General features: G+C 41.6%; 3 protein-coding genes across 3 annotated transcripts; all 3 read right to left on the reverse strand.

Annotated features, from left to right (window-relative positions):
* Positions 1–857: 857 nt before the first annotated feature.
* On the reverse strand, positions 858–1,784 carry LOC129402480 (olfactory receptor 2T27-like). Its single transcript, XM_055129207.1, has one exon. It carries the CDS (start codon positions 1,782–1,784, stop codon positions 858–860), a length of 927 nt encoding a protein of 308 aa, XP_054985182.1.
* Positions 1,785–11,216: 9,432 nt separating this feature from the next.
* On the reverse strand, positions 11,217–12,143 carry LOC129402475 (olfactory receptor 2M2-like). The gene has a single exon (XM_055129188.1). The coding sequence runs from the start codon at positions 12,141–12,143 to the stop codon at positions 11,217–11,219; it is 927 nt and encodes a 308-aa protein (XP_054985163.1).
* Positions 12,144–20,964: 8,821 nt separating this feature from the next.
* On the reverse strand, positions 20,965–21,891 carry LOC129401859 (olfactory receptor 2M2-like). The gene has a single exon (XM_055124771.1). It carries the CDS (start codon positions 21,889–21,891, stop codon positions 20,965–20,967), a length of 927 nt encoding a protein of 308 aa, XP_054980746.1.
* Between the last annotated feature and the right edge of the window lie 1,075 nt (positions 21,892–22,966).

A 22,966-nucleotide genomic window follows, 5' to 3' on the forward strand; every position in this document is an offset into this window, starting at 1 on the left:
ATTGCAAACGTAAAATAGGGAAATGGCCTAAAAAATTTCTCAGACAGGCACAAAATATATGTGTGATTGTGTATATAAATACTCAACATCACTAAATATCACTAATAATCAGAGTGTAAAATTATACCTCTGTTAATCACTATTACTAAAAATTCACACAAGTATAATTCACGCTTGACTAATAAAACACAAATATACGTCTAGATTTAGATTACATGAAATATAGAAAACAGATTAACAAAGGAAACAAAATTCAAAGACACTGAAAATGAAAGGTAGTTGTAGTTGTAGGCAGAGAGAGAAATTGAGAATTGGGGAGTGGGGTTAAAAGGGTACATTCTAATATTAATTTTAGGAGGGGATTACTATCAATTATTCCTCAATATCAACAAGTATGACATTGTACTAATACAGATGAAATTTATTACTTTAAAAACTAGATGATGAAAATGAGTTTTATTAAACTTAATAAACTTTCCTTATACTTAATTTAAAAGAGTCACTCAGAACACATCTAAACTCCAAAAGAACAATAATTGCACTAGGGCAATTGGGAATACACATTAGAAGATCTTCCTTCTGAAGATCGAAATATTCTTAAGACTTAAAGATGACAGTCGCAACAATAAAGGAATATGTAAGAAATTAGACAATTTACCATTTACTACCATTAGTCACAAAGGTTACAGGATTAATATTGTGCTCTAAAAATAAGCATCGATTTTTATGAGATTTGTGAACATACTTATTATATTTCTGAAAATATCTGATATCTAAAATACATGACTATGTATTTCATTAGAAAACAAAGGACAGTTCCCTTGGTTGATATTATAAATGGAAACACTCCAAAGTCCTCATTTTCCAAGAACTTTCCAGAAGGCTCTAGCAACATCCTTATTCCGCAGGCTGTAGATGAGAGGATTGAGCATGGGCGTTATAATGGTGTAAAAGATAGAGACCAATTCCTCCTGCTCAGGGGTGTGGTAGGACTTTGGCACAATGTACTTGATGATGGCAGCACCATAGAAGAGGGACACCACAATCACGTGAGAAGAGCACGTAGTCAAGGCTTTCCTGAGTCCCTGCCTTGACCCCATGCCCAGTACAGTGGACAGTATGCTGCCATAGGAGCCCAGAATAGCTGAGATGGGAGGGAGGAGAAAAATCACCCCACTCACAAAAACACCCTTTTCATACTGGGAGGTGTCCACACAGACCACTTTCAGGAGAGCTGGGATCTCACAAAAGAAATGATGGATTTCCTGGGAGCCACAGTAAGGCAGAGTCATAGTGTAGATCACATGGATCATAGCATTGAGCAGGGCCCCCAGCCAGGTCACAAGTACCAGCACCACGCATACCCTGGGGCGCATGAGGATGGGATAGCGCAGTGGCTGGCAGATGGCAACATATCGGTCATACGCCATCACAGCCAGCAACAGGTATTCTGATCCTCCCAGCGTGGTGAAGAGGAACATCTGAAAGCTGCACCCTATGAAGGAGATGCGGCGATCCCCTGAGAGAAAGACCAGGACCATCTTGGGGACAAAAGTGCAGATATACAAGAGATCCATGAGGGAGAGCTGGCTGAGCAGGAAGTACATGGGGTTGTGGAGAAGAGGGTCAGCCCAGATGAGGAGAAGGATTGTGGAGTTGCCAAGCAGGGCGACCAGAAGGTCCACCAAGGTGAGTGCCACGAGGACCCAGGGAACTGGGGTGCCGTGAAACAGATCCAGGAGGATGAAATCACTCCCTGAAGTCTGGTTGCTCTGCCATGCCATCCTCTTCAGCCTACCTGTGTCTTGCAGACAGTTGCAAAAGCAAGGGGCACAGTCTCTGTATCATTTTACCAGATAAAATCAGAAAGCAATCTCATTTTTCTACTTATAATACCACATACTTTTAAACCTCAAATAAAGATTTTTAGAAATATTTTTCTTATATATCTACAAAAAGTCACACTTTTGCTCATAGGATCCAAATCTAGACTCAAAACCATAAATGCTAACACTATCGTAACATATAATCTAATTACAATAACTCATATATTCATATATGAATATTTTGCCCTGGCATCTGGCTTTCTTTATGGGGGCCCCTTGGAGCAGGGAGGTTGAGTTTCTCCCCCCACCAGGAGGAGAGCCCCACCCGCCGAAGACCTCTGGGACTCAGCCACAGCCACACTCAAGGCCTCTCTCCACATGTTCGGAGGAACTGACAGAGAAACCCAGGTGTACAGGACTCAGGGCTGACATCTCCAAGCCTGCTCAGATCGGGACTGGGCCTACTCCACACAGACCCTCATTTTCTAGTCGCTTGGTAGCCACACCAACAAACAGCCCCTGGAGCCATGTAATTCCAGCAACAGCCAAGATCCAGAGACTATAAAACAATGCTCCCAGAAATTATTTCACAGAAGTCCTCTTATAGCATAGTTCTCCCTCTCAGAGAACCTTGCAAGGTACCGAGCATCCTGCCTGCACGAGAGAGCCTGGCAAGCTCTCCGTGGTGTATTCCATATACCAAACACAGTAACAATGATAGGTCTCATTCCCTTTATCCTGAAAGAGCCTCCAATGTGAGCCCCTGGAAAGAATGAGTAAAGAGAGGCTGCTAAAATCTCAGGGCTAGAATGAATGGAGATGTAACTGGTGCCAGCTCAAATAAATTGGGATGACAGTGATACAGCGATAAAGTGATGCATATATACATAGTTGTTGTTTTGGTATCGCTGTTGGGGTCACACCTAGCAGTACTCAAGGGTTACCCTTGCTCTGCACTCAGACATTACTTCTACAATTGCTCAGGGGACCATACTGGATGCTGGGAATCAAACCTAAGTGAAATGCCCTACCTACTGTACCTTGGCTCCAGTCCTTTAAAATAGTTTTAAATTGACTTAAGGGGCTGAGGAGATAGTACAGAGGCTAAGGCACTTGCTTTGCATATAGGTGATTCCCAATTGTTTTAGGTCTTTTGTATTTTGGCCACACCTGGCCAAATACATAATACAATGCAATGCTCAAGGGTTAATGCCTGGCTCTGCACTCAGGAACCAGTCCTGACAATGCTCCAATTACATTATGGGTTTCCAAAGAACAAACCTGGGTCAATCAAAGCACCTTTCTCGATGTATTACCTTTCTAACCCCTACACCAGTTTTGAGTTCTATCCCCAGCACCATCAAAAGCAATCCCTAGGTCAACAAAAGTGACCTAGGAGTAAGCCCTAAATTGCACCAGATGTGGCCAAAAAACACAAGAATTACTGACAGGAAATGTGAAGAAAACAGTTAAACAAACCTGACATGAACTCATGAACATAGTTCATTAATTTTATCTACATTATGATCATCCTTTTCATAAAAAAAATATATGGAACTGTAGCACTGTAGCACTGTCATTGTCATACCATTGTTCATTGATTTGCTCAAGCTGGCACAAGTAACATTTCCATTGTGAGACTTATTACTGTTTTGGCATATCAAATACACCATGGATAGTTTGTCAGACTCTATCCTGCGGGCAGGATACTCTCAGTAGCTTGTCGGGCTCTCCAGAGGGATGGAGGTACCCCGGGTTGGCTGCGTGAAAGGAAAGTGCCCTACAAGCTGTGCTATCACTCCAGAAATGTATGGAATAATTATGGAAATCCAGAATAACTTCTCATTTTTATTATAACTTGGACTTCATAAAAAAGAAATTCCTCTTAAGAGAAATTTCATAAGAATGAAAAAGAGGACTGGAGAGATAATACATAGGGTAGGGCGCTTGCCTTGCATGCAGCCAACTCAGGTTCAATCCCCAGTACCCCGTATGGTCCCCAAAGTCTCACCAGAAGAGATCCTGGGCAACCAAGCCAGTAGTAAGTCCTGAACATTGCTGAGTGTAGGGGAAAAAAGTCAGTGCTAACATTTGAAGCTTAGTGTGTATTTCTGTGCTTTAATATATTAAAAACCTCCTGGGAGGAGAGGCTGTACGACCAGCTATTCACACAGTTCACATGGCTACACTCTGAGGAAGAGGGTGTGAGAGAGAGGCAGCAGGCATGAGGACAGACACGGGTGTTCATGGAAACCACCCTGGTGCTCTACCCAACAGGAATCCCTGTCCCAAATGGCTAATCCTGCAGCAAGAATGCTGGGGAACAGACACAGGTGTCCTCCTTTCCTCTGTCCTGGCCTGGGTCTCTGCCCAACTGAACCTATTTCTCAGATGACAGGGTCTTGGCACTATCTCAGTATGAAGTGAGCATCAAATGTCAACAGCAAACAATGATAGTTGTGGTCTTCATACAGATTTCTGTCTTTCTCTTGGATTATGCTTAATAAGCAGTATTCAAAAACTTTACTGATGGGGGGCTGGAGCAATAGCATATTGGGTAGGGCGTTTGGCTTGCACACAGCCGACCCAGGTCTGATTCACAGCATCACATATGGTCCCCTGAGCACCACCTGGGGAAATTTCTGAGTTCAGAGCCAACTGTAAACTCTGTGCATTGCCAGGTTTGACCCAAAATGAACAAAAAAAATTGACTAACAATTTAAATGGAATCTTGGAATTTGTGCTACTGACTTAATAAAGCAGACATTTAAACTAATACAGGTCTGGTCTGTTGGGATAGTATCATCTGGAGGACACTCTGCTGAATCAGCACCCTGAACCACAGCCCTCTCAGACACAGGACACGAGAGGTACCGGCTGCACTTACCCTAAAGCCTCAGAGTCTGAAATATCAGGGAAGAAATGGAGCTCAACTCCTGAATGAAGAGTGACATGTGGGGGATCCACAAACATACACTTAAAATTCCAAAAGTGAATCAGGTATGGTGAGTATCATAGTACATAAATAGCATATTGAATTTGTGAAACATAAGTATTTTCAATAACAAATATGTCACATATATGAAGGTGTCTCTCAGGGTCTTCCCTAGCCCACCTGATAGAGTATTCACCTGGTTTGCTCAACGATTAAATTCCAAGGCGAACATAACATTGTGCTCTAAACACAGTAGAAATGACATCTTTACCTATATATTCATTGCAGCACTGTTCACAATAGCCAAAATCTGGAAACAACCCAAGTGCCCTAAAAGAGATGACTGGTTAAAGAAACTTTGTTACATATATAGAAAGGAATACTATGCAGCTGTTAGGAGAGACGAAGTCATAAAACTTGCTTATAAATGGATAAGAATGGAGAGTATCATGCTAAGTGAAATGAGTCAGAAAGAGAGGGACAGACATAGAGGGACTGCTCTCATTACGGAGTGGAGTGTAGCATCACATGAGGCTGACACCCAAGGACGGTTGATACAAGAGCCAAGGGGATTGCCCAATAGATGGAAGACTGCTTCATGAGCACAGGGGAGAAGGCAGCTGGAATAGAAAAGGAATCACTAAGAAAATGATGGCTGGAGGGACTAGTTGGGATGGGAGATGCACGCCAAAAGTAGATAATGGACCAAACATGATGACCTCTCACTGTCTGTGTTGCAAGCCATAATGCCCAAAAGTAGAGAGAGATAAATCTGGGAATATTGTCTGCCATAGAGCCAGAGAGAGGGTGGGAAAGGCTGTGCAAACACAGGATACTGGTGGTGGGGAATGGGCACTGGTGTAGGGATGGGTGTTTGATCATTGTGAGATTGTAACCCAAACATGAAAGCTTGTAACTATCTCACGGTGATTTAATAAAATATTTTTAAAAACAAGATATTGTGCTCTGAAACAAGATGTGTATCTCAGAATGTAAAAATATTTTTTTTGCTTTTTGGATCACACCTGGTGATGCACAGGGGTCACTCCTGGCTCCTGCACTCAGGAATTACAAATGACGGTGCTGGGAATCAAGCCGAAGTCGGCTGCGCACAGAGATAGCACCCTACCCACTCTACTATCGCTCCAGCCCCAGAAAAATAATTGTAATCATTAAAGGTCTTTTAAATCAGTCCTAACTCAGAAAACATCACCGAATATATTAATTGCTAGTGCATAAACATTAATTTGGAAAATTTAATTTCCTGTCAAATTTTATATATAATTATAGTGAATTCAATATTCACATACTAGTATGATGATTTCATTAGAGATTTGAAACATCCCCATTCATTTCAGTTTTCAAAAAAGTTTTCCAGAAAAAATTCTGTATATTGTAGATAGATTCTTTCATATTTGACCACTTAACATATGTTTCTGCATAAAAGTGAAGTTAGATGTCTACCTTAGAAATTTCTAGGGAACTGTAGCTTTCTAAAATGAAGTTAAAGTATGTCATCAATCCAACATTAGCAGCTGCCTTCTTATCTAAAATGGCAATGAATACCAATTTTAATTGATATTAGATGAGCTGTTAGATGAATCAGATTACTGGTCTCAACAGAATATGTCTATAATCAGAATAAGAACATAAGTTATATGTTATAAATGTATGCACATTATAAACAGATGGCCTTAAAGTTTCTCCATTATAAACAAAAGGTTCACGTACCAATCATGAAGCATCCTAACGAACTTTTCCAGCCTATTCCTGAGGAAATGCTGCCACTTACCCATGTGAACAAAACCCATGCAGCCTATGAACTGGGGCAGGTGGGGGTCATGTTCCTCCAACAGCAGAAGCCCACAGGCACCAAGGCTAAGAGGTTAAATAATTTGGATCATTGCTTCAACCTTCCAAGGACTATTTGCTGCTCCCTCTGCATCCTCAGAGGGGCTGTTCCCAATCAGAGCTCAGGTCCCCCAGGTGATGTGCACCAATTATCTCACTGTTCTGCTGGACAAAGAAATAACTAGAGCTTAGCTCGGGAGGACAGGCACCAGCTACCATCGGGAATGCATAGTGATCTGTCACCAAGTGTGACCCACTGCCAATCCCCAAACAGGCATTAGTAGGTAGCTGTCAGGAGAATAAGCCATTCCAGAGCAATTCTGCAATTGAAAATCACTAATTTGCACTCCCACGTGGAAACACAAGGGAATGACTGCTCATGTGCCCACCAGGGAGAAGGGGGAATTCTGACCAGAGAAAACCATCCACTTGCCCTTATTCATACAGAGAACAGTTTCAGGAAAAACACAAAACCTTCCCCGAGACAAAAAAAAGGCAATAACAGAGCTGGGTTTCTTTTCAGGGAGGGAGCACAGGCGCCCCCAGAGGAAAAGTATCTTTACAGGGAGGGAGCACAGGAGCCCCCAGAGGAAAAGGTGGTTCTAAACCTCGAAATACAGGAGCTGAACTGACAGGCAGGAGGCTAAGTTGGGAGAAGCTGGAACTGAAAACGCTGGTTCTGGGAGATGGCAGGTGCTGGGCTTGAAGGGAACAACCTTTCACTGGAACAAGGGACTAGGACCCCTGGTGGTCTGCACACATGCAAGATCCTCTCCTGGCTCCCAGTGGGGAGAGGGGACCACTGAGAGAACTTAGCTTCCTCTCCACAAAGCCTGCTCCATGGGGATGGTGTTTACTGGAATTCGCATGTGCGAACATAAAGGGCTGCTCCCCAAATCAAGGATTTCTTATGAGCAATCCTGAGACCAAAAGGGAGCCCCATGATATGTTCAAAGTGGTGCCAAACCACTTTAGTTGAGAACACCCATACTGGCATACTTAGCAAGATTACAACTCAAAACTGGAAGTGTGTACCATACAGGCAAAACCTACAACTCCATAACTAAGACACAGATATTCCAAGAAATATTAAAGGGATTACTCAACACTGATAATAACAGATACAAAAAGTAACCCTGAAAACAAAAATTAAAATCCCCAGACATAGAATTGTATAGGAAAGGCAGGGAATCTATCTCTTATAAATGAAGCATAAAGTCTGAAAAGCATCACACAGATATAATCTGAAACCGCATGGATTAATTAAGATAAATACAATCGGGGCTGGAGCAATAGCACAGTAGGTAGGGCGTTTGCCTTGCACGCGGCCAACCAGGTTCGAATCCCAGCTTCCAATATGGTCCCCTGAGCACCGCCAGGAGTAATTGCTGAGTGCATCGCCGGGTGTGACCCAAAAAGCAAAAAAATAAATAAATAAAGTGTATTAAAAATATATATATATATACAATTAAAATGTATACAAAGGGTTACATTTTCTAGATCTACCGAAATAGAGGATTTCAGTAATACGAATATTTTGAATGAACTCAAAGTTTAAATCTCTCAATAAAAGCAACTGTTGTACATACTGAATGTTATACATGAACCACATGTCAACCACAAAGGAAAACCTTACACATAAAATATGTGCAAGTCAGCTAATAGTGTGGCCACATGACCTCATATCTCTTCTTTCTCAGCAATGGAAAACAAATTATCAAATGCTTCTTTTTCCAGCAGGTCTGACTTTGGTGGGGAGGGGCTCCAAACAATAATACTGAGTTTTTTGTTGAAATATTGAATGCAATCAAAGTAAAGAGAAAGTGAAGTGAAATTTATCAGCTACACAGTGGGATGGGAGGTGGGGGAGAGGTTTACTGTGGTTCTTGGTGGTGGAATATGTGCACTGGTGAAGGGATGGGTTCGAGCATTGTATAACTGAGACATAAGCCTGAAAACTTTGTACCTTTCCACATGGTGATTCAATAAAATAAATAATAAATAAATAAAAAATATTTTTAAATGTGCAAGTTTCAAAAATATGAAGCTAAAGAAAGTCAGAGCCGGAGACATAGCACAGTGGGTAAGGTGCTTGCCTTGGATGCTGCTGACTCAGATTCAATCCCTGGCAGGAGGAACCACTGAGGACCACCGGGTAGATGTAGCCCACACTCACAAAATAAAGCTAACATTCTGTTAAATAATGGAGCAGGAGAAAAAATAAATTAACACAGAATTTATTTTTTCAAAGACAGAAAACAACTGCACACAAATAAAGGCCAGTCAGAAACCACTGGAAAGTCAAAATGGTACATTTGTAAATGAAGAGACATGAAATAGTTGCACAGAAAGGCAGAGAAGATTCATCTATAGCTGCCTACAGGACCCTTTCAGGTGTGTGGACACATGGATTAAAAGGAAGGGGGAAACAAGATAATCGGTGGAACTGAAAAAGCAGCCCACCTATCCATGCGCATTTGGAAGCACAGTTGTTGGAACGAGACAAGGAGCCAGGGAAGGAGAGATCAGTGGCAAAAGAGGCCAAACTGAACAGTATAATGTAACCAGCTGACATGCACCCTTCGTGGGAGCACAAGCCATGCCCAAAAATATACTCAGTGATTCAGTTTTTAGAAAAAGGATATATGGAATAAAACCAGGATCTATCACCCTAAACATATATATATGTATATATATACACACATGTATATATATGTATACACACATGTATATATATGTATACACACATGTATATATACACATATATGTACTCAAATTGTAAGAAAGCTTAGAATATAAGACTTAAACCACAAATCCCAGAAGCAGACATCAGTTGTCAGCTACTTGACCTATGTTTCAACATTCAAATCATGGAAGTGACTCTCAGCAAAAAGAAAACAAAATATATGAAATTTTTACTTTAGTGATATTTACTTTAGTTCAAACTTATAAAAGAGCAGATGACCTAATGAAATCAACTGTAAGGCTTGAAAATCACATAGTTTTCATGAATATATACAAAACTTCATCTTCACCATCATCATCATCATCATCATCATCATCATCTCGTTGGTCTTCGAATTTCTTGAGAAGTCTCACTAAGGTCTCCATTCATCCTAGCTCTGAGATTTCAGAAGCCTCTGTCTACTTCTACTTCTGAACAATGCTGCATTGGTGGCTCTTTCAGGTCAGGGCAAAGAGACCCAGCATTGTTACTGGTTTTGGCATATGAATACACCATGAGAAGTTTGTGATGCTCTCTCAAGTGGGCTGGATACTCATGGTAGCTAGACAGGTTCTCCCAGAGAGAGAACTAGGCTACAAGATGTCCAACGGCTGCTTCCAGGAGCTTGGTTTTAAGTCTCTGGGTGTGGGCCATTGGTGGAATTACACAGTGCCGGGGGCAATCCCTGGGTGTGACCACCTAGCTACTGGAAAGTGGGAAATCTGGGCAGAAGAGACCCAGTCCAAATATGAGAAGGCTTGGAGGTCTCAGCCCGGGGTCCAACACACCTGTGTTCCTCTGCCGGTACCTTCATGCATGAGGCTCATCTGAACATGTGGAGAGGGGCCATGTGTGCATGGCTGTTGCTAGGCTCCAAGTTCTTTGGCCGCGTGAGCACTGCTCGGGGTGTGGAAGGAATTTGGAGCCCAAACCTCCGAGGAGCCCTCGATAGACAGCCAGGCACTCAGGCAAGAGACTCTCTACAAAACGTATCAAAACATATTACAAACGTAAAATAGGGAAATGGCCTAAAATATTCCTCAAACAGGCACAAAATATATGTGTGATTGTGTATAGACACACGTAACATCACTAAACATCACTAATCATCAGAGTGTAAAATCATATCTCTGATAATCCCTATTACCAAAAATACACACAAGTATAATTCAAGCTTGACTAAGAAAACATAAACATACATCTAGATTTACTTATATGAAATATAGAAAACAGATTAACTAACAAAGGATACAAAATTCAAAAACACTGAAAATGAAAGGTAGTTGTAGTTGTAGGCAGATAGAGAAATTGAGAATTGGGGAGTGGGGTGAAAAGGGTACATTCTATTATTAATTTCAGAAGGCGATTACTATCAATTATTCCTCAATATCAACAAGTATGACACTGTACTAATACAGATGAAATTTATTACTTTAAATCTAGATAATAAAAATGATTTTTTATTAAACTTAATAAACTTTCCTTAAACTTAATTAAAAAGAGTCACTCAGAACACATCTGAATTCCAAAAGAAAAATAATTCCACTAGGGCAATTGTGAATACACACAAGAACATCTTCCTTCTGAAGATCTAAATATTCTTAAAACTTAAAGATGACAGTTGCAACAATAAAGGCATATGTAAGAAATTAGTCAATTTACCATTTACTACCATTAGTCACAAAGGTTACAGGATTAATATTGTGTTCTAAAATAAGTATCGATTGCTAAGAGATTTGTGAACATACTTATTATATTTCTGAAAATATCTGGTATCTGAAATACATGACTATGTCAAGATATATACAAGTAAAATTTCATTAGAAAACAAAGGACAGTTCCCTTGGTTGATATTATAAACGGAAACACTCCAGAGTCCTCATTTTCCAAGAACTTTCCAGAAGGCTTTAGCAACATCCTTGTTCCGAAGGCTGTAGATGAGAGGATTGAGCATGGGCGTTATAATGGTGTAAAAGATAGAGACCAATTCCTCCTGCTCAGGGGTGTGGTAGGACTTTGGCACAATGTACTTGATGATGGCAGCACCATAGAAGAGGGACACCACAATCACGTGAGAAGAGCACGTAGTCAAGGCTTTCCTGAGTCCCTGCCTTGACCCCATGCCCAGTACAGTGGACAGTATGCTGCTATAGGAACCCAGAATAGCTGAGATGGGAGGGAGGAGAAAAATCACCCCACTCACAAAAACACCCTTTTCATACTGGGAGGTGTCCACACAGACCACTTTCAGGAGAGCTGGGATCTCACAAAAGAAATGATGGATTTCCCGGGAGCCACAGTAGGGCAGTGTCAGAGTGTAGATCACATGGAACAAGCCATTGAGCAGGGCCCCCAGCCAGGTCACAAGTACCAACAACACGCAGACCCTGGGGCGCATGAGGATGGGATAGCGAAGTGGCTGGCAGATGGCCATGTACCGATCATACGCCATCACAGCCAGCAAAAGGCACTCTGATCCAACCAGCGTGGTGAACAGGAACATCTGAAAACTGCACCCTATGAAGGAGATGCGGCGATCCCCAGAGAGAAAGACCAGGACCATCTTGGGGACAAAAGTGCAGATATACAAGAGATCCATGAGGGAGAGCTGGCTGAGCAGGAAGTACATGGGGTTGTGGAGAAGAGGGTCAGCCCAGATGAGGAGGAGGATTGTGGAGTTGCCAAGCAGGGCGATCAGAAGGTCCACCAAGGTGAGTGCCACGAGGACCCGGGGAACTGGGGTGCCGTGAAACAGATCCAGGAGGATGAAATCACTCCCTGAAGTCTGGTTGCTCTGCCATGCCATCCTCTTCAGCCTACCTGTGTCTTGCAGACAGTTGCAAAAGCAAAGGGCACAGTCTCTGTATCATTTTACCAGATAAAATCAGAAAGCAATCTCATTTTTATTACTTAAATCACCACATACTTTTAAACCTCAAATAAAGGTTTTTAGAAATATTTTTCTTATATATCTATAAAATGTTACACTTATGCTCCTAGGATCCAAATCTAGACTCAAAACCATAAAAGCTAACACTATCATAACTTATAATCTAATTACAATAACTCATATATACATATATGAATCTTTTGCCCCGCCACCTGGCTTTATTCATGGGGGCCCCTTGGAGCAGAGCTGGTTGAGTTTCCCTCCCCACCCGGAGGAGAACCCCACATGCCAAAGACCTCCGGGACTCAGCCACAGCCATACTAAAGGCCTCTCTCCACATATTCGGAGGAACTGACAGAGAAACCCACGTGTACGGGACCCAGGGCTGACATCTCCAAGCCTGCTCAGATCGGAACTGGGCCTACTCCACACAGACCCTCCATTTTCCAGTCGCTTGGTAGCCAAACCAACAAACTGGCCCCGGAGCCATGTAATTCCAGCAACAGCAAAGACCCAGAGAAAATAAAACAATGCTCAAAGAAGTTGTTTCATAGAAGTCCTCTTTTAGCATAGTTCTCCCTCTCAGAGAACCTTGCAAGCTACCGAGAGCATCCTGCCCGCACGAGAGAGCCTGGCAAGCTCTCCGTGGTGTATTCGATATGCCAAACACAGTTAGAATGATGGGTCTCATTCCCCTTACCCTGAAAGAGCTTCCAATGTGGCACTGCTGGAAAGAATGAGTCAAGAGAGGCTGCCAAAATCTCAGGGCTAGAATGAATGGAGACGTTACTGGTGCCCACTCGAGAAAATTGGGATGAAAGTGATACAGTGATAAAGTGATACATATTTAAGTGTATATATATATATCTACATACATATACATAGTTGTTTTTGTTATGGATGTTGGGGTCACACCTAGCATTACTCAAGTGTTACCCTGGGTCTGCACTCAGAAAAGATTCCTGCAAGTGCTCAGGGGACCATATTGGATTCTGGGATTAAAACCTAGGTGAAATGCCCTAACTGCTGTACCTTGGCTTCAGTCCTTTAAAATACTTTTAAATTGACTCAAGGGGCTGAGGAGATAGTACAGAGGCTAAGGCACTTGCTTTGCATATAGGTGATTCCCGATTGTTTTAGTTCTTCTGTATCTTTTGTATTTTGGCCAAATACAAAATACAATGCAATGATCAGGGGTTATGCCTGGCTCTGCACTCAGGAACCAGTCCTGGCAATGCTCCAAGTACCTTATGGTGTTCCAAAAAATGAACCTGGGTCAATCAAAGCACCTTACCCGATGTACTACATCTCTGACCCCTACCCCAGTTCTGAATTCTATCCCCAGTACCACCAAAAGTGATCCCTAAGTCACCTAAAGTGACCTAGGAGTAAGGCCAAAATAGCACCAGATTGGCTAAAATCACAAGAATTACTGACAGGAAACGTGAAGAAAAAATTTAAATTAACCTAATAAGTACTTATGAACTGAATTCGTTAATTTTATCTACATCATGATCATCCTTTTCATAAATAAATATATGAAACTGCAGCATTGTAGACTGTCATTGTCATCCCATTGTTCATCGATTTGTCCGAGCTGGCACCGGTAACATTTTCATTGTGAGATTTATTACCGTTTTTGGCATATCGAATATGTCAAGGGTAGCTTGCCAGGCTCTGCCGTGTTAAAGGGATATTCTCAGTAGCTTTCCGGGCTCTCCGAGAGGGATGTAAGATTCAAACCCGGGTCGGCTGCATGCAAGGCAAATGCCCAACCTGCTGTGCTATCGCTCCAGAAATACATAGAACAATTTTGGAAATCCAGAATAACTTCTCATTTTTATTATAACTTGGACTTCAAAACAAAGAAATTCCTCTTAAGAGAAATTTCATAAGAATGAAAAAAAGGGCTGGTGAGATAGTACATAGGGTAGGGTGCTTGCCTTGCACGCAGCCAACTCAGGTTCAATCCCCAGTACCCCGTATGGTCCCCAAAGTCTGACCAGAAGAGATCCTGGAGAACGAAGCCAGGAGTAAGTCCTGAACATTGCTGAGTGTAGGGGGAAAAAAAGTCAGTGCTAACATTTGAAGCTTAGTGTGTATTTCTGTGCTTGAATATATTAAAAACCTCCTGGGAGGAGAGGCTGTATGACCAGCTATTCACACATATCACATGGCTACACTCTGAGGAAGAGGGTGTGAGAGAGAGGCAGCAGGCATGAGGACAGACACGGGTGTTCATGGAAACCACCCTGGTGCTCTACCCAACAGGAATCCCTGTCCCACACGGCTAGTCCTGCAGCAAGAATGCTGGGGAAAAGACACAGGTGTCCTCCTTTCCTCTGTCCTGGCCTGGGTCTCTGCCCAACTGAACCTATTTCTCAGATGACAGGGTCTGAGCACTGTCTCAGGATGAAGTGAGCATCAAATCTCAAGAGCAAACAATGATAGTTGTTGTTTTCATACAGATTTTTGTCTTTCTCTTGGATTATTCTTAATAAGCAATATTCAAGAATTTTACTGATGGGGGACTGGAGCAATAGCATATTGGGTAGGGCGTTTGGCTTGCACACGGCTGACCCAGGTTCGATTCCCACCATCCCATATGGTCCCCTGAGCACCAGCTGGAGTAATTTCAGACTGCAGAGCCAGGAGTGACCTCTGTGCATCGGCAGGTATGACCCAAAAAGAAAAATAAATTACTGACAATTTAAATGGAGTCTTGGAATTCGTGCTACTGACCTAATAAAGCAGACGTTTAAACTAATACAGGTCTGGTCAGTTGGGATAGCATCATCTGGAGGACACTCTGCTGAATCAGCACCCTGAACCACAGCCCTCTCAGACACAGGACACGAGAGGCACTGGCTGCACTTTCCCTAAAGCCTCAGAGTCTGAAATATCAGGGAAGAAATGGACCTCAACTCCGGAATGGAGGGTAACATATGGGGGAATCCACAAACATACACTTAAAAATCCAAAACTTAATAATGTAGGGTGAGCATCACAGTACATAAATAGCATATTGAATTTGTGAAATATAAGCATTTTCAATAACAAATATGTCACATATATGAAGGTGTCTCTCAGGTTCTTCTCTAGCCCACCTGATTGAATATTAACCTGGTTTGCTCAACCATTACATTCCAAGGTGAACATAACATTGTGCTCTAAACACAGTAGAAATGACATCTGTACCTATATATTTATTGCAGTACGGCTCACACTAGCCAAAATCTGGAAACAACCCGAGTGCCCTAAAACAGATGACTGGTTAAAGAAACTTTGGTACATCTACACAATGGAATACTATGCAGCTGTTAGGAGAGATGAAGTTATAAAATTTGCTTATAAATGGATAAACGTGGAGAGTATCATGCTAAGTGAAATTAGTCAGAAAGAGAGGGACAGACATAGAGGGACTGCTCTCATTTGTGGAGTGTAGCGTAGCATCACATGAGGTTGTCACCCAAGGACAGTTGATACAAGGGCCAGGGGGATTGCCACTTATCTGGAAGACCAACTCATGAGCTGAGGGAGAAACCAGATGGAATAGAAAGGGGTCACTAAGAAAATGATGGCTGGAGGAACCAGTTGGGATGGGAGATGCATGCCAAACGTAGACAATGGACCAAACATGATGACCCCTCAGTGTCTGTGTTGCAAGCCATAATGCCCAAAAGTAGAGAGAGAATATGGGGAATATTGTCTGCCAGAGAGGCAGAGAGAGGGTGGGAAAGGGATGGTATACCCAGGATACTGGTGGTGGGTAATGTGCACTGGTGGAGGGAAGGGTGTTTGATCATTGTGAGATTGTAACCGAAACATGAAAACTTGTAACTATCTCACAGTGATTCAATAAAATTTTTTTTAAATGTGCTCTAAGACTAGATGTGTATCTCAGAATAAAAAAATTATTTTTTTTTTGCTTTTTGGGTCACTCCTGGGGATGCACAGGTGTCACTCCTGGCTCATGCACTCAGGAATTACACCTGACAGTGCTCAGGGAACATATGGGATGCTGGGTTTCGAACCCAGGTCGGCCGTGAGCAAAGGAAGTGCCCTATCAGCTATCCTTTCGCTCCAGCCCCAGAAAAATAACTTTAATCATAAAAGGTCATTTAAATCAGTTGTAACTAATATAACATCACCCAATATATTAATTGCTAGTGGATAAACATTAATTTGGAAAAATAATTTCCTGTCAAAATTTTTATATAATTATAGTGAGTTCAATATTCACATACTAGTATGATGATTTCATTAGAGATTTGAAACATCCCCATTCACATCAGTTTTTAAAAATATTTTTCCAGATAAATCCTGATGTGGTAGATAGATTCTTAAATATTTGACCACCTATCATATGTTTCTTGCATAAAAGTGACTTCAGGTGTCTACCCTGGAAATTTCAAGGGAACTGTAGCTTTCTAAAATGAAGTTAAAGTATGACATCAATCCAACATTAGCAGCTGCCTTCTTATCGAAATTGGCAATGAATACCAATTTTCATTGATATTAGATGAGCTGTTAGATGAACTGGATTACTGGTCTCAACAGAATATGTCCATAATCAGAATAAGAAAGTAAATTATATGTTATAAGTGTATGTACAGCTATAAAGAGATGCTATTAGAGGTTGTCCATTATAAACAAAAGATTCGAGTACCAATCATGAAGCATCCTAATGAACTTTTCCAGCCTATTCCTGAGGAAATGCTGCCACTTACCCATGTGAACAAAACCCATGCAGCCTATGAACTGGGGCAGGTGCGGGTCATGTTCCTCCAACAGCAGAAGCCCACAGGCACCAAGGCTAAGAGGTTAAATACTTTGGATCATTGTTTCAACAGTTGAAGGACTATTTGCTGCTCCCTCTCCATCCTCAGAGGGGCTGTTCCCAATCAGAGCTCAGGTCCTCCAGGTGATGTGCACCAATTATCTCACTGTTCTGCTGGACAAAGAAATGACTAGAGCTTAGCTCAGAAGGACAGGCACCAGCTACCATCGGGAATGCGTAGTGATCTGTCACCAAGTGTAACCCACTGCCAATCCCCAAACAGGCATTAATAGGTAGCTGTCGGGAGAATAAGCCATTCCAGAACAATTCTGCAATTGAAAATCACTTATTTCCACTCCCACGTGGAAACACAAGGGAGTGACTGCTCGTGTGCCCACCACGGAGAAGGGGGAATTCTGACCAGGTAAAGCCATCCACTTGCCCTTATGCATACAGAGAACGGTTTCAGGAAAAACACAAGACCTTCCTCGAGACAAAAAAAAATAAAAGAGCTGTGTTTCTTTTCAGGGAGGGAGCACAAGAGCCCCCAGAGGAAACGGTAGTTCTAAACCTCGAAATACAGGAGCTGAACTGACAGGCAGGAGGCTAAGTTGGGAGAAGCTGGAACTGAAAACGCTGGTGCTGGGAGATGGCAGGTGCTGGGCTTGAAAGGAACAACCTTTCACCTGAACCAGGGACCAGGACCCTGGCGGTCTGCATACATGCTAGATCCTCTCCTGGCCCCCAGTGGGGAGAGGGGACCACTGACAGAACTCAGCTTCCTCTCCACAAAGGCCCGCTCCATGGGGAAGGTGTTTACCGGAGACCGCATGTGCCAACCTAAAGGGCTTCTCCCCAAATCAAGGATTCTTATGAGCAATCCTGGAGACCAAAAGGGAGCCCCATGATATGTTCAAAGTGGTGCCAAACCACTTTAGTTAAGAACACCCATACTGGAATACTTACAAGATTACAACTCAAAACTGGAAGTGTGTACCATACAAGCAAAACCTACAACTCCATAACTAAGACACAGATATTCCAAGAAATATTAAAAGGATTACTCAATGCTGATGATAACAGATACAAAAAGTAATTCTGAACTATTTTTTATGAAGTTAAAAAAATGTTTTTAATTTTAAAAAGTAATCTTGAAAAGAAAAATTTAAATCCACAGAGATAGAATTATATAGGAATGGCAGGGAATCTATCTCTTATAAATAAAGCATAAAGTCTGAAAAGCATCACACAGATATAATCTGAAACTGTATGGATTAATTAAGAAAAAAATGCAATTAAAATGTATACAAAGGGTTACCTTTTCTATATCTACCAAAATAGATGTTTTCAGTAATACGAATTTTTTTAATGAACTCTAATTTTAAAGCTCTCAATAAAAGCAACTGTTGTACATACTAAATGTTATACATGAACCACATGTCAACCACAAAGGAAAACCTTACACATAAAATATGTGCAAGTCGGCCGCTAGTGTGGCCACACGACCTCATATCTCTTTTTCTCAGAAATGAAAAACAAATTATCAAATGCTTCTTTTCCAGCAGGTCTGACTTTGGGGGGGAGGGACTCCAAACAATAATACTAAGTTTGTTGTTGAAATATTGAATGCAATCTAAGTAAAGAGAAAGTGAAGTGAAATTTATCAGCTACACAGGTGAGATGGTGGGTGGGGTAGAGGTTTACTGTGGATCTTGGTGGTGGAATATGTGCACTGGTGAAGGGATAGGTCTTCGAGCATTGTATAACTGAGACATAAGCCTGAAAGCTTTGTAACTTTCCACATAGTGATCATATAAAATAAATAAAAAATAAATAAATTTTTTTAAATGTGCAAGTTTCAAAAATATGGAACTAAAGAAAGTCAGAGCTGGAGACATAGCACAGTGGGTAAGGTCCTTGCCTTGGATGCTACTGACTCAGATTCAATCCCTGTCAGGAGGAAACACTGAGCACCACCGGGTAGATGTAGCCCACACTCACAAAATAAAGCTAACATTCTGTTAAAGAATGGAGCCAGAGAAAAAATAAATTAACACAGAATTTATTTTTTCAAAGACAGAAAACAACTGCACACAAATAAAGGCCAGTCAGAAACCACTGGAAAGACAAAATGGCACATTTGTAAATGAAGAGACATGAAGTGTTTGCACAGACAGGCAGAGAAGATTCATCTATAGCTGCCTACAGGACCCTTTCAGGTGTGTGGACACATGGATTAAAAGGAAGGGGGGAACAAGATAATCGGTGGAACTTAAAAGGCAGCCCACCTATCCATGCACATTAGGAAACACAGTTGTTGGAACGAGACAAGGAGCCAGTGAAGGAGAGTTCAGTGGCAAAAGAGGCCAAACTGAACAGTATAATATGACCAGCTGACATACAACCTCGTGGGAGCACAAGCCATGCCCAAAAATATACTCAGTGATTCAATTTTTTAAAAAAGAAAATTTGGAATAAAACCAGGATCTATCACCTAAACATATATATATGTATATATATATAGACATATGTGTATATATATACATATATGTACTCAAATTGTAAGAAAGCTTAGAATATAAGACTTAAACCACAAATCCCAGAAGCAGACATGGGTTGTCAGCTACTTGACCTATGTTTAAACATTCAAATCATGGAAGTGACTCTCAGCAAAAAGAAAACCAAAAATGTATGAAATTTTTAGTTTAGTGATATTTACTTTAGTTCAAACTGATAAAAGAGCAGGTGACCTAATGAAAACAATGGTAAGCCTTGAAAATCACATAATTTTCATAAATAAATACAAAACTTCATCTACATTATCATCATCATCATCATTATCCCATTGATCTTCGAATTTCTTGAGTAGTATCACTAACGTCTCCATTCATCCTAGCTCTGAGATTTCAGAAGACTCTGTCTACTTCTCCTTCCGAACAATGCCGCATTGGAGGCACTTTCACATCAGGGCAATGAGACCCAGCATTGTTACTGGTTTTGGCATATGAATACACCATGGGAAATTTGTAAGGCTCTCCCAAGTGGACAGGATACTCATGGTAGCTAGCTATCAAAACATATTGCAAATGTAAAATAGGAAAATGGCCTAAAAAATTTCTCAAACAGGCACAAAATATTTGTTTGATTGTGCATATACATACGTAACATCACTAAACATCACTAATCATCAGAGTGTAAAATCGTATCTCTGATAATCCCTATTACCAAAAATACACACAAGTCTAATTCAAGCTTAACTAAGAAAACATAAATATACATCTAGATTTACTTATATGAAATATAAAAAACAAATTAACTAACAAAGGAAACAAAATTAAAAGACACTGAAAATGAAAGGTAGTTGTATTTGTAGGCAGAGAGAGAAATTGAGAATTGGGGAGTGAGGAGAAAAGGGTACATTCTATTATTAATTTCAGAAGGTGATTACTATCAATTATTCCTCAATATCAACAAGTATGACATGTACTAATACAGATGAAATTTATTACATTAAATCTAGTTAATAAAAATGATTTTTATTAAACTTAATAAACTTTCCTTAAACTTAATTTAAAAGAGTCACTCAGAACACATCTAAATTCCAAAAGAACAATAATTGCACTAGGGCAATTGTGAATACACACAAGAATATCTTCCTTCTGAAGATCTAAATATTCTTAAGACTTAAAGATGATATTTGCAACAATAAAGACATAGGTAAGAAATTAGTCAATTTACCATTTACTACCAATAGTCACAAAGGTTACAGGACTAATATTGTGTACTAAAAATAAGCAGCGATTGCTAAGAGATTTGTGAACATAGTTATTATATTTCTGAATATATCTGGTATCTGAAATACATGACTATGTCAGGATATATACACGTTAAATTTCATTAGAAAACAAAGGAACAGTTCCCTTGGTTGATATTATAAACTGAAACACTCCGGAGTCCTCATTTTCCAAGAACTTTCCAGAAGGCTCTAGCAACATCCTTATTCCGCAGGCTGTAGATGAGAGGGTTGAGCATGGGCGTTATAATGGTGTAAAAGATAGAGACCAATTCCTCCTGCTCAGGGGTGTGGTAGGACTTTGGCACAATGTACTTGATGATGGCAGCACCATAGAAGAGGGACACCACAATCACGTGAGAAGAGCACGTAGTCAAGGCTTTCCTGAGTCCCTGCCTTGACCCCATGCCCAGTACAGTGGACAGTATGCTGCCATAGAAGCCCAGAATAGCTGAGATGGGAGGGAGGAGAAAAATCACCCCACTCACAAAAACACCCTTTTCGTACTGGGAGGTGTCCACACAGACCACTTTCAGGAGAGCTGGGATCTCACAAAAGAAATGATGGATTTCCCGGGAGCCACAGTAGGGCAGAGTCAGAGTGTAGATCACATGGATCATAGCATTGAGCAGGGCCCCCAGCCAGGTCACAAGTACCAGCAACACGCAGACCCTGGGGCGCATGAGGATGGGATAGCGCAGTAGCTGGCAGATGGCCATGTACCGATCATACGCCATCACAGCCAGCAAAAGACACTCTGATCCAGCCAGCGTGGTGAAGAGGAACATCTGAAAGCTGCACCCTATGAAGGAGATGCGGCGATCCCCTGAGAGAAAGACCAGGACCATCTTGGAGACAAAAGTGCAGATATACAAGAGATCCATGAGGGAGAGCTGGCTGAGCAGGAAGTACATGGGGTTGTGGAGAAGAGGGTCAGCCCAGATGAGGAGGAGGATTGTGGAGTTGCCAAGCAGGGCGACCAGAAGGTCCACCAAGGTGCGTGCCACGAGGACCTGGGGAACCGGGGTGCCGTGAAACAGATCCAGGAGGATGAAATCACTCCCTGAAGTCTGGTTGCTCTGCCATGCCATCCTCTTCAGCCTACCTGTGTCTTGCAGACAGTTGCAAAAGCAAGGGGCACAGTCTCTGTATCATTGTACCAGATAAAATCAGACAGCAATCTCATTTTTACTACTTAAATCACCACATAATTTTAAACCTCAAACAAAGGCTTTTAGAAATATTTTTCTTATATATCTACAAAAAGTTACACTTATGCTCTTAGGATCCAAATCTAGACTCAAAACCATAAAAGCTAACACTATCATAACATATAATCTAATTATAATAACTCATATATACATATATGAATCTTTTGCCCCGCCACCTGGCTTTATTCATGGGGGCCCCTTGGAGCAGGGCTGGTTGAGTTTCCCTCCCCATCGGGAGGAGAGCCCCACCCACCGAAGATCTCCGGGACGCAGCCACAGTCACACTCCGGCCACTCTCCACATATTCGGAGGAACTGACAGAGAAACCCAGGTGTAAGGGACCCAGGGCTGACATCTCCAAGCCTGCTCAGATCGGGACTGGGCCTACTCCACACAGACCCTCCATTTTCTAGTCGCTTGGTAGCGACACCAACAGACAGCCCCTGGAACCATATAATTCCAGCAACAGCCAAGATCCAGAGACTATAAAACAATGCTTGTAGAAGTTATTTCACAGAAGTCCTCTTATAGCATAGTTCTCCCTCTCAGAGAACCTTGCAAGATACCGAGCATCCTGTCCACACAACAGAGCCTGGAAAGCTCTCCGTGGTGTATTCCATATGCCAAACACAGTAACAATGATAGGTCTCATTCCCCTTATCCTGAAAGAGCCTCCCATATGAGCCCCTGAAAATTCTGAGTAAAGAGAGGCTGCTAAAATCTCAGAGCTAGAATGAATAGAGATGTAACTGGTGCCAGCTCGAATAAATTTGGATGACAGTGATACAGTGATAAAGTGATGCATATATACATAGATGTTATTTTTGTTGTCGCTGTTGGGGTCACACCTAGCAGTACTCAAGGGTTACCCTGGCTCTGCATTCAGACATTACTCCTACAAGTGCTCAGGGGACCATATTGGATGCTGGGAATCAAACCTAGGTGAAATGCCCTA

Source organism: Sorex araneus, chromosome 2 (assembly GCF_027595985.1).
Source record: "Sorex araneus isolate mSorAra2 chromosome 2, mSorAra2.pri, whole genome shotgun sequence".
NCBI classification, from domain to species: Eukaryota; Metazoa; Chordata; class Mammalia; order Eulipotyphla; family Soricidae; genus Sorex; species Sorex araneus.

Bases quoted from the DNA above. Each gene is read 5' to 3' on its own strand.
- LOC129402480 (XM_055129207.1), bottom strand. From the start codon at position 1,784: ATGGCATGGCAGAGCAACCAGACTTCAGGGAGTGATTTCATCCTCCTG.
- LOC129402475 (XM_055129188.1), bottom strand. From the start codon at position 12,143: ATGGCATGGCAGAGCAACCAGACTTCAGGGAGTGATTTCATCCTCCTG.
- LOC129401859 (XM_055124771.1), bottom strand. From the start codon at position 21,891: ATGGCATGGCAGAGCAACCAGACTTCAGGGAGTGATTTCATCCTCCTG.